Here is a 12187-nt window from a genome sequence, read left to right as displayed (position 1 = left end):
GGAAAATTTGAGAGTGGGCGGAAAGAAGGTTACTGCGTGGAGAGACATGGGGGCACAAGTGTCAGCTATCCACCAATCCTTCGTAGACCCCAAATTCATCAACCCAAAGGCCCAAGTGACAATTTACCCCTTCATGTCACAAGCTGTAGACTTGCCTACAGCTGAACTGCCTGTCCAGTACAAAGGCTGGTCAGGAATGTGGACTTTTGCAATTTATGACAACTATCCCATCCCCATGCTACTGGGGGAAGACTTGGCCAACCAGGTGAAGCGGGCCAAGCGACTGGGAATAGTTTATGACAGCAGCCTATCAGGGAAATCCGGTGGCAAGCCGGGACAAGTTTGTTTACTTGCAGCATCCACAGGTTCAACTGATCGCAGCTCCCCCTGGCCACGGTTCACCATTCCAGGCCAATGGGGGCTGCAGGAAGCGGCGTGCGCCAAGGGATGAGCTGGCCTAAAGTGTACCCTAAAGTGAGGACATACTAAACAAAGATGACTGGAGAGAAGGGAATGATCAATGTGGGGAGAGTCATAGTAAAACCAGCTGAAATTTACAATGTATGTGAAAGTGTATCATTAAATCGAAGTAGCTGCTTTCCTTGCAAATTTTATATAAAACTTACCTAATTGTGACTATCCCATACCACTATTAAAATCTGGTGTTGTTTAAAGAGGAAAATTGGATTGTTGCTGAATATCAATGTAGGAGGAATGACCTTATTACCAGGGTTAGCTATAGAGGAGACTAGGATCTGTGGGTGATGGCTCAGTTTCCCACAGAAACATCCATCTGGATCAGGATGTGCTCTCATGCCCCTATTTCTCTCTCCCCATCTCAAGCCATTGAATGGTAAAAAAAATAAGAATTTCATGGTTTTATTTTTCTCTCGTCCTTTATTTCTGGAGACCTCAGAGTTGACGTATGATGGTTTGACTTCTCCTTGCTCATAAGCAGAAACTTTGATGGGAGCAGCCTCTCACAGTCTAGTTCACCCACTTGAACAAAGATTTATTGTTGTGTGGGAATGTAGCCTCTCAGAACCATATAATCTGAAGCACTAGGACTCCTCAAGCCTAGCTTTTATGTGGTTCCCTTTTTAGTTATGATCCATCTATTGCAAAATTATTTCATACTAATAGTGAAATTAAAGGTCTGGCTTCATAAATGACTCCATATCAAAGTAGTGCAGTCTACCTAAAATTCTGTTACACGTGGGCAACCTATATGGCCTATAAATGTGGAACTCAATATCCTCTAAAGCAGTGGTCCCCAACCTTTTTGTGGCCAGTAGCACATTTATGTTTTCAGAAGTGTGTGGCAGTCACCAACAATTTTTAAAGCTTTATTTTGTATTTGTACATTAAATACAAAAAAAAATTTAATATTACATAATATGAATCCATAAGATAAAAAAGGTAATTTTATATGTAAAAGGTATTAAATTAAATTAAATTGGCAATTACTCTTTCACCTTACCATGTGAATTTGCTCTTTTTTATCTACCTGTAAAAAAAATTAAGGAGTTTTTACAAAATAAATATCAAACAGTTTTTTCATCTTTTTTATTTTAAAGTAAAACATTGTTTTATATTTATTCTTATATGAATTAATATATGTATTATATTTTTTATTCTTTCTTACTTTAACATAGAATGAAGCCTGCAGCCCCGGAGTTCTCTGTCCCCGGCAGGCGCAGGGTCGCGGCTTCTCTCCGACTTAAACCACGGCCCGGTGCCTGCTGGGGACAGAGAACACCAGTGCCCTCAGCCTGCAGCCCCAGAGAAGCCGCAGCCCCGTGCCTGTCAGGGATAGAGAACACTGGCGCCTGCAGCCCTGGAATTCTCTGTCGCCGGCAGGGGCGGGACCGCAGCTTCGCTCCCCTGATGGGCATAGGCAGGCACACATAAATGCCCCAGTGGGCACCATGGCGCCCGCAGGCACTGCGTTGGGGACCACTGCTTTAAGGCATCTTATGCTGAAATGTATCATGACTTTTACTAATTGCTGGGTTAGTACAGTTCATCCTCTCCCAGACTTGGTTTGGGATGAAATCAAATTTGTGGTCATTTACAAGGAAACTATGACTGCAACAGTTAACTTTGTAATATCTACCATCCAGTACAGCATATGTGCTCTCAGCCTCAGTAGAGATGTAGCACAGTCTTGATGTATATTTTGCTATCAGGTTAGATTTCTGAACTAAAAGTAGTGTGCACTTATAGAAGAATCAGGAAGCCTGTTAAAACTTTTCCTTATGTGCATATAATATACCATGCCACTACCCGAACTCTCATGGCCAAGAGTATCTCTGCAGTACCCTGTCCAGCTGCCCTGTTTTCCTCTTCTTCGGGGCTCCTTAAACTCCACAGTCTTGCTTATCCACTTACAGCCCTTCTTGGGGTTTGGTTCTTTATTAACACAATTCCAAAAAGCAAACACATAAGATCTTCCCCTCAGCCTTAAGATGGGCATAGCCCCTGCTCCCTGTAGGATGGCCCTTCCTGCCACATGAGCAGCCAACTTCCTTCTTCAGGAACCACTGCAGATGACCACTTCTCCCTGCAGCTTCACTCTGTAGTTCCCCTTCTAACATTGCTCTTGCTGAACTCCTTCTGACCTTTTTCTAGCGCAGGTGCAGCTCCGCCTCCTGAATTGGTTCAAGTGGGATCCCCTGCTGTGGCACAAAGTAGCTGGACCTATTTCAATGACCGGGGCCCAGCCACCTTGTGATATACCTCCCTTCTGAGGGCCTTGCTGCATCAAAGGCAGGTTCTCCAGTTCTGGCTTCATTTTAACTCAACTGGCTGATCTCAAAAGTAATTTCTCTCTGAGTACTCTGCCCATCAGACATCTGGAGTCAGAAGTCCACCCCTTTCATCCTCTAGCATTTCACTTGGAATGCCAAGCCATGTTTGTCAGCTGCTGACTTATTCCTCTCTTCCAGGGCCTATCACTTGGCTTCTTCCACAGTGGCCAATTCCATTTGGTGGTTCTCAGACAAGGAGAGCAAAGCTGTCACATTCACTCCTCTCAGTGTTGTATTAGCTTGGCAGCTGTAACTGGTACTGCTGTAACTGCAGAGTCTGCCCCAGCCTAGAATTGCATGGCTTTCCTAATGAGCTCTCCCAGCTCATTAGCCTCCTCTTGCATCCTCTGGTTCATTTTCTTTGCTTGGTGTATGAGCCCCTAAATCTCAATTGGCCAAACCGGACAGTCTCGACACAAAATAATAAATGGACACAAATCTGGAATCATAACATTCAAAAACAGTGAGAGAACACTTCAGCCTCTCTAACCACTCAGACAGACTTGAAGGTGGCAATTTTACAACAAAAAAACTTCAAAAACAGACTCCAAAGAGAGAGTGCTGAACTTGAATTAACATGAAAATTGGATACAATTAACTTAGGTTTGAACAGAGACTGAGAATAGTTGGGCCATTACACTAATTGAATCTATTTCTCCATGTTAAGTATCCTCACAGCTTCTATGGGTCATCTCGATTATCACTTAAAGTTTTTTGGGTTTTTTTTTCCTCCTTCTGATGATAGCTCATCTCAATTGATTTGGCCTCTTACAGTTGGTATGGCTACTTCCACCTTTTCATGTTCTCTGTATGTATAAAAATCATCTTGCTGTATGTTCCAGTCTATGCATCCGATGAAGTGGGCAGTAGCCCACAAAAGCTTATGGTCAAATAAATGTTAGTCTCCAAGGTGCCACAAGTACTCCTGTTCTTTTTGTGGATACAGATTAACACGGCTGCTACTCTGAAACCTGAAATTAGGATTATGATTACACTTAAGTATCAGAGGGGTAGCCGTGTTAGTCTGGATCTGTAAAAGCAGCAAAGAATCCTGTTCTAGCAGTTGAGGTGTGAAAACCAAGGGAGGAGAAACTGGTTTTGTAATTGGCAAGCCATTCACAGTCTGTTTAATCCTGAGCTGATGGTGTCAAATTTGCAGATGAACTGAAGCTCAGCAGTTTCTCTTTGAGGTCTGGTCCTGAAGTTTTTTTGCTGCAGGATGGCCACCTTAAGGTCTGCTATAGTGTGGCCAGGGAGGTTGAAGTGTTCTCCTACAGGTTTTTGTATATTGCCATTCCTAATATCTGATTTGTGTCCATTTATCCTTTTTCGTAGCGACTGTCCAGTTTGGCTGATGTACATAGCAGAGGGGCATTGCTGCCATATGATAGCGTATATTACATTGGTGGAGTTGCAGGTGAATGAACCGGTGATGGTGTGGCTGATCTGGTTAGGTCCTGCAATGGTGTCGCTGGTGTAGATATGTGGGCAGAGTTGGCATCGAGGTTTGTTGCATGGATTGGTTTCTGAGTTAGACTTACTATGGTACGGTGTGCAGTTGCTGGTGAGAATATGTTTCAGGTTGGCAGGTTGCCTGTGGGCAAGGACTGGCCTGCCACCCAAGGCCTGTGAAAGTGTGGGATCATTGTCCAGGATGGGTTGTAGATCCCTGATGATGCGTTGGAGAGGTTTTCGCTGGGGACTGTGATGGCCAGTGGAGTCCTGTTGGTTTCTTTCTTGGGTTTGTCTTGCAGTAGGAGGCTTCTGGGTAAACGTCTGGCTCTGTTGATCTGTTTCCTTATTTCCTCGTGCGGGTATTGTAGTTTTGAGAATGCTTAGTGGAGATTTTGTAGGTGTTGGTCTCTGTCCGAGGGGTTAGAGCAGATGCGGTTGTACTTCAGTGCTTGGCTGTAGACAAAGGATCGTGTAATGTGCCCGGGATGGAAGCTGGAGGCATGAAGGTAGGCATAGCTGTCCGTAAGTTTTCGGTATAGGGTGGTGGTAATGTGACCATCACTTATTTGCACTGTGGTGTCTAGGAAGTGGACCTCCTGTGTAGACTGGTCCAGGCTGAGGTTGATGGTGGGGTGGAAGCTGTTGAAATCGTGGTGGAATTTTTCCAGAGACTCCTTCCCATGGGTCCAGATGATGAAGATGTCATCAATGTAGCATAGGTAGAGAAGGGGAGTGAGTGGACGAGAGCTGAGGAAGCGTTGTTCCAAGTCGGCCATAAAAATATTGGCATATTGTGGGGCCATGTGGGTGCCCATAGCGGTGCCACTGATCTGGAGATATATACTGTCATCAAATTTGAAATAGTTGTGTGTGAGGATAAAGGCACAGAGTTCAGCAGCCAGTTGTGCTGTGGCATCATCAGGGATACTGTTCCTGACAGCTTGTATTCCATCTATGTGTGGGATGTTCGTGTAGAGAGCCTCTGCATCCATGGTGGCTAGGATGGTGTTTTCTGGAAGGTCACCAATGCTTTGTAGTTTCCTCAGGAAATCAGTGGTGTCATGGAGATAGCTGGGAGTGCTGGTGGCATAGGCTCTGAGTAGAGAGTCCACATATCCAGACAGTCCTTCAGTGAGAGTGCCAATGCCCGAGATGATGGGGCGCTCAGGATTTCCGGGTTTGTGGATCTTGGGTAGTAAATAGAATAACCCTGGTCGGGGCTCTAAGGGTATGTTGATTTGTTCCAGTGTTAGTGTAGGGAGTGTCCTGAGTAGATGTTGCAGTTTTAGTGTATTCCTCAGTGGGATCTGAGGGAAGTGGCCTGTAGAATTTGGAATTGGAGAGTTGTCTGGCAGCCTCCTTTTGGTAGTCAGACCTGTTCATGATGACAACAGCACCTCCTTTATCAGCCTCTTTGATGATAATGTCTGGGTGGTTTCTGAGGCTGTGGATGGCATTGCGTTCTGCACGACTTAAGTTATGAGGCAAGCGATGTTGTTTTTCCACAATTTCTGCCTGTGCACGTCGGCGGAAGCATTCAATGTAGAGGTCCAGACTGTCATTTCAACCCTCAGGAGGAGTCCATGTGGAGTTCTTCTTGTGCTGTTGGTGGGAAGGTACCTGTGTATCAGTGTGCTGTTCAGTGTTGTCCTGAAAGTATTCTTTGAGTCGGAGACGGCGAAAGTAGGCTTCCAGATCGCCGCAGAACTGTATCATGTTGGTGGGGGTGGCAGGGCAGAAAGAGTCCCTGAGATAGGACAGACCTTTTCTTTTGGGCTGAGTGTGTAGTTGGATAGATTGACGATATTGCTGAGTGGGTTGGGGGTACCACGGTTGTGGCCCCATGAGGCAGGTAGGAGTTTAAACAGCTTACAGTCCTTTTTCCTTTGTAGAGAGGTGAAGTGAGTAATGTAGATCTCCTGTCTTATTTTAGTGAAGTCCGTTTGTATGGAAGTTTGGTTATTGATGAGTCTCCAGGTTGGAGAGCTCTTTTTTGATGTTTTCCTGTTTGCTGTATAGGATGCTGATCAGGTGGTTCCTCAGTTTCTTTGATAGAGTATGGCATAATCTCTCACTGTGGTCTGTGTAGTATGTAGATAGCAGTGGATTCTTTACCTTTAGTCCATTTGGTATGATGTCCATCCCTTTGCATTTGGAAAGGAAGATGATATCTGTCTGTATTTGTGCAAGCTTCTTCATGAGGTTGATGGATTTCCACTCCACACAGCTAAATGCAGTGCCTTGCATGGTGTGAAGGATCAGAGGGGTAGCCGTGTTAATCTGGATCTGTAAAAGCAGCAAAGAATCCTGTGGCACCTTATAGACTAACAGACATTTTGGAGCATGAGCTTTCGTGGGTGAATACCCACTTCGTCAGATGCATGTAGTGGAAATTTCCAGGGGCAGGTGTATATGTATGTATGTATGTGTGTGTATATATATATATATATATGTAGGCAAGCTAGAGATAATGAGGTAGTTCAATCAGGGAGGATGAGGCCCTATTCTAGCAGTTGAGGTGTGAAAACCAAGGGAGGAGAAACTGGTTTTGTAATTGGCAAGCCATTCACAGTCTTTGTTTAATCCTGAGCTGATGGTGTCAAATTTGCAGATGAACTGAAGCTCAGCAGTTTCTCTTTGAAGTCTGGTCCTTTGAAGTTTTTTTGCTGCAGGATGGCCACCTTAAGGTCTGCTATAGTGTGGCCAGGGAGGTTGAAGTGCTCTCCTACAGGTTTTTGTATATTGCCATTCCTAATATCTGATTTGTGTCCATTTATCCTTTTTCGTAGAGACTGTCCAGTTTGGCCGATGTACATAGAGGGGCATTGCTGGCATATGATAGCGTATATTACCTTGGTGGAGGTGCAGGTGAATGAACCGGTGATGGTGTGGCTGATCTGGCTAGGTCCTGTGATGGTGTCGCTGGTGTAGATATGTGGGCAGAGTTGGCATCGAGGTTTGTTGCATGGATTGGTTTCTGAGTTAGAGTTACTATGGTGCAGTGTGCAGTTGCTGGTGAGAATATGTTTCAGGTTGGACAGGCCAAGGGTCTGACCCTATACTGGCTCACAGATTGCTGTGCTTAGCAGTGCACACTGGTCTCAATGTCACAATCCATTTGGGGCTATTGCCAACTGCCATAATTTAAAGCAGCTTATATGCTACTCTAAATAATGTAGAGAAAGCATAGAACTGATCTGTGAATCAGGGAACCACAACTTGATCCCTTTGAAGCTCGTGCCTCACTACTACGTCCTGTGGAAGCTGAATGCAACAAAATCTAAGCCATAGTTCCTTCCATGTCCCTTTTAAAGATTATTCCCTATGTTTAACTACTTTTTTTTCAGTGGTACAGCACCCAGTACAGTAGAGCCTGATTCATGACTGGGCCTCCTATGTGCTACTGCAATAGAGGTACTCTTTATAATAAGATTCCAGGATTGTTACACTTTGTGTGTCAGTCTGAAACCTAGAATTTCTGTTAAGTCAGTGTGAAGCAATGGAAAAACAGTACTAGCATGGTTGAGAACTCTTTGTTTAGAATATCACTATGTTCAGTAACCACTGTGATCTGTTACTGTCCAGTTTTTTAGTTGTCAGAATTTTTGGCTTTTTTACACTTTTTATGAATTACACCGATATGGCAGCACAGCCTTTCACCTAGAAATAAAATTGAAATTTTGTTGCAATGTTAAACTGGGTGGAACCAGATTTGCTTTCCTGCTAAAAGAAAATGTATACTAAACAGTTAGCTTCGACAGCAAGATGTTGCTATGATTTCATGAACTATAAGCCTATGCAGGACATGGATAACAGCTATCTATTGTGACAAAGTTCCTCCTCTACCTTGGTGGGTCTTGTGCTTATTGGCGGATTTGCTCGCCTCACACATTCACCATGTGGATTCGGGAAACAGCCCAGAGACCTTCCCCTCTGGTAGAAGCCACAGTCCTGGTCAATTCCTCCTGTGTCTGATCAGGAGTCGGGAGGTTTGGGGGGGAACCCGGGCCTGCCCAGGGCTGCCCAGAGGATTCAGGGGACCTGGGGCAAAGCAATTTCGGGGGCACCTTCCGTAAAAAAAAAAAGTTGCAAAACTATAGAATATTATATTCTCGTAGAGGCCCTTGTGGGGCCTAGGGCAAATGGGGAAATCCCCCCCCCCCCCCGGGCCTGCCCTCTACTCCAGGTTCCAGTCCAGGGCTCTGTGGACTACAGCTGTCTAGAGTGCCTCCTGGTACAGCTGTGCAACAGCTACAACTCCCTGGGCTACTTCCACATGGCCTCCTCCCAACACCTTTATCCTCACCACAGGACCTTTCTCCTGGTGCCTGATAATGTTTGTACTCCTCAATCTTCCAGCAATGTCTTCTCACTCTCAGCTCCTCGTGCCTCTTGCTCCCAGCTCTTCGCATGCACACCACAAACTGAAGTGAGGTCCTTTTTAAACTCAGGTGCCCTGATTAGCTAGCCTGTCCTAATTGATTCTAGCAGTTTCTTAATTGGCTCCAGGTGTCTTAATTATCCTGCCTGTCTTAATTGGTTCTAGCAGGTTCCTGGTTATAGTGCAGCCCCTGCTCTGGTCATTCAGGGAACAGAAAACTACTCATCCAGTGACCAGTATATTTGCCCTCTACCAGACACCTGTACCCCACTGGTCTGGGTCTGACACACTGTTAGTACAACACAGTGGCACTGAGAACTATTTTTCAGTCTCTCGATATTACCAGAATGTAAGCAATAAGTTTATATTATTATTAATATATTTATCTGCAACTGCTAAACTGACAGAAGCTGATTTAGTATGTGTGGAGATGGAGATGTTCTTATCAAAACTTAAAATCACAGTGTTCCAATGAATAATGGTCCTGAGTTTATTTTTAATGTTCTTTATAAAGTAGATATTTCAGCAGTCAGTTTTTAAGACATCCAGAAGGTGTGAGCCAGAACATAAGAAGCTGATGGTTTAGAGAATTGGCACAATCCCCTTGGAACTTATGTGCCAGATTTCTGATCACTGGGAAATATTTTCTTTATTCCTGATTAGCAGTTACAGGAGGATTTTTTTCAAATGTTGTAGAGAACTCATAAGGAGGAGACATACCTGCACTAGTGCTACTCGAGCTAGCGAGCTAAAAATAGAGTATAGCCATGGCAGTGAGAGCTGCAGGAGGGGCTAGCTGTCCTGAATACATGCCTATTAGAGGCCGCAGGCACATACTCAGGGTGGCTAGCCTGTCCTGCCACTTGTGCCACTGTGGCTACATTCTATTTTCAGCATGCCTGCTAGCTTGATTACAGCTAGCCTGGGTATGAATTCAGCTTGAAGGGTTGACATGCCCTGTAGTTCCATCAGACAGTTTTTCCTTAAACTTGATCTTAAATTGTGGCTTCTAGTAAATCAAGTTGCATTCACACAAAACAGTTTATGTGTAGGTTGTGGTTGTACTGTACCTTTTGATGGCAACATGTTAACCACTGATTAATCTGTTACTAAATCAAAACCAAAAATCCCACCTTTTGACCGTATACAGTTTAACTTGCTTCTCTTTACTGATCAACTGTGGTATTTTGTTCTAATATTAGAGTATTTAATATTTAAATATTGCTGCTAAAAATAAACAGTTTATTATCTGTGAGTAATAGCTCTTCTCATAACTAAGGTTGGTTGTTAATACTACTGGAGTCTTAGATACAATATGAAAATGATTTACAGTGCATTCTCTTTCAGAGTTTTTCACTTAATATATATTGTAAACAAAATTAATTGAGGTGCTACACTGCAATTGATTGATGTGTAATGTTGCTGATTTTAGACCTAATGCTAAAAGACTCTTTATTTGGTTTTGACTTTTACAGAATACACATCTCCTCTTTTTCCCAAGACAACATTTATGAAGTCCAGCCTCCTAAAGTAGATAAGAAATCAATTGATATCTTCCATGCTCACATCCAGGCTGGCAGAGGCACCATGCAGCCACTGATAAAAGAAGACATCCTCATGTACAGAGAGTACATTAGAAACCGATATATGTGAAAACAGACTGTATTCAACTGCTTAGCATTGCTGGAGTGATGGTACAAATCAATTTAGAAAGGAAGTCCAAGTTCGGCTATTTTGTAGTGGTAAAACAATGCAATTATTTATCAGCCTGTATCTTTCTGAATGATTTCATTTTTGAGATATTGTGTGCTTTGCAAAAATAAAAATGTGACTGAAGATGTATTCTCTTTGATTGGAAAAATAACAGTATGTCTAAAATCAGAAAAACTAAATACAGCTGCAATTAAATATATAGTAATTTGAGATAAGAAAGTAAACAGATTATTTAAATTTAACATTAATTGAAACTACAACTGTATGTAACACAAGAAAAAAAGTTAAGTACCACAGTTAGCTCATGACAGAAAAGCTCTGTTTTCAGTCAAATGTTCTGTCATTTGTTGAAATTTGTTTGTTTAGCAAAATATGTTTGTTTGTAGCAAAGCTGGAAAAGGTGTCAGTTTGGCCCAGGTATGAAACTGAAAAGTTAAATCTAAAGTAGCAGACTTCAAAGCCATAATCCACTTCCAGTGTAGTTCTGTTGCAGATAGCAACACTGGAAGCTGTAGTGTAGACCAAACGAAGGTGTTCTAATGACCTAACCAGTGTGGGTTTCTGTCAGGTTCCTTTGAAGTATAGTGACTTTGTAATTATTGTGACTCTCAGTAAACAATTTTGAGGAATGAATGCTCACTTTACTTATAGAGACCAGTTTCAGACCATAAAATAGCAGCTTCAGTCAAGTTTCAGAAAGATGGGCTCTCCCTGATGTACTGAGAGCTCTCTTGAACAACTGGATATACCAAGAATTTTCCTATCTCTGGACTGGTAAAAAGTCAGTGAATTAATAATTTGAGAAACTGAATAGTGACTGTTCTTCTCATCCCAAGCAAGCATGGCCACAACTACAGTTACTAGCTGCTGCCAGCAGACTGGAGCTTTAGAATGTGCTTTTCAGTATGCAGCTTCATATCTGATGTTTACAGAGTAAGGAACTGCTCTCGTAAGTCAGTAAAATTGATTTATTAAAGTAATTGTGTATGTCTGTGCTAGATAACTATAAATGGAATGTACACTGTTGCACACTACTTCCTGCCTCTTGAGCTTATGCAACCAATGGGAGGGGAAAGAACTGGGGTACAACAGTGTTCTCTCATTGTCTACATCATGCAAATTATATGCAAATTGAGGTCCCCATTAGCTCAGAGAATAGCAGGTGTCAGGAATACATGTAGGCAAAACCATTGTATCTGGTGCTTTAGCAAATGAGTGTATACAGGTGGGAGTGATAAGTGTTTCCCATAAATCACTATTGCTACCAAATACAATTTGTTTTTGATTGTCTACTGTTAACTGGCTCCCAACTTGACACTCAGTAAACATGTGCCACAGTCACCACAAGTAGCCCATACAGAGCCCACAATCAGCCATTTACAAGCTCTTGAAAATTTCAACAATTAATTATTTTCCCAGTTGGGCCCTTCATGTGTTCTTAAGAGCATGAGTTTGTCTTTAGCAGAGACAAGAATGAAATATCAACGCTGATAAGATAACACTTAGACTGCAACTGTCAGTTTGAATTATCTCTAGAAAATAGATCTTCTAAGAGTGCTTTGCACTCTTCTGTCCAACATAAACAGTATTTTACAAGCAATCAAATACCCACTGCTGAAAACTAGGATGAAATCCTAGCCTCATTGAAGACAATACAAGCTTTGTTGTTGACTTCAGTGGTGCTAGGATTTCCGTTCTAGTGTTTTGTGTTGCAAAGTGTAAGAGTAAATAGACTTCAAAGAATACATATATGCTATCTAAGGTTATGCCTCTCTATTCTGTATGCATGTTCAGCTCTTAAGTGATTAATATCACACTTCCATTTTAA

The 12187-nt window shown here is 42.7% G+C and overlaps 1 protein-coding gene across 3 annotated transcripts in view; it reads left to right on the top strand.

Annotated features, from left to right (window-relative positions):
- The window catches only part of FIG4 (FIG4 phosphoinositide 5-phosphatase), a 157398-nt gene extending 146059 nt beyond the window's left edge, over positions 1-11339 (top strand). For 2 of the 3 annotated variants that reach the window (XM_050951350.1, XM_050951349.1), the window contains one exon: positions 10122-11339. In XM_050951350.1, the coding sequence (XP_050807307.1) occupies positions 10122-10299 (178 nt within the window). In that variant the 3' untranslated portion in view covers positions 10300-11339. Of the gene's footprint in view, positions 1-7612; positions 7680-10121 lie in introns of all 3 variants that reach the window. The other variant, XM_050951351.1, reaches the window with a different exon arrangement.
- The last annotated feature ends 848 nt before the right edge of the window (positions 11340-12187 follow it).

The sequence above is a fragment of the Gopherus flavomarginatus genome, chromosome 4, assembly GCF_025201925.1.
Source record: "Gopherus flavomarginatus isolate rGopFla2 chromosome 4, rGopFla2.mat.asm, whole genome shotgun sequence".
NCBI lineage: Eukaryota > Metazoa > Chordata > Testudines > Testudinidae > Gopherus > Gopherus flavomarginatus.
The sequence above is the reverse complement of the archived record's forward strand: the minus strand, read 5'-3'. Positions and strand labels throughout refer to the sequence as shown.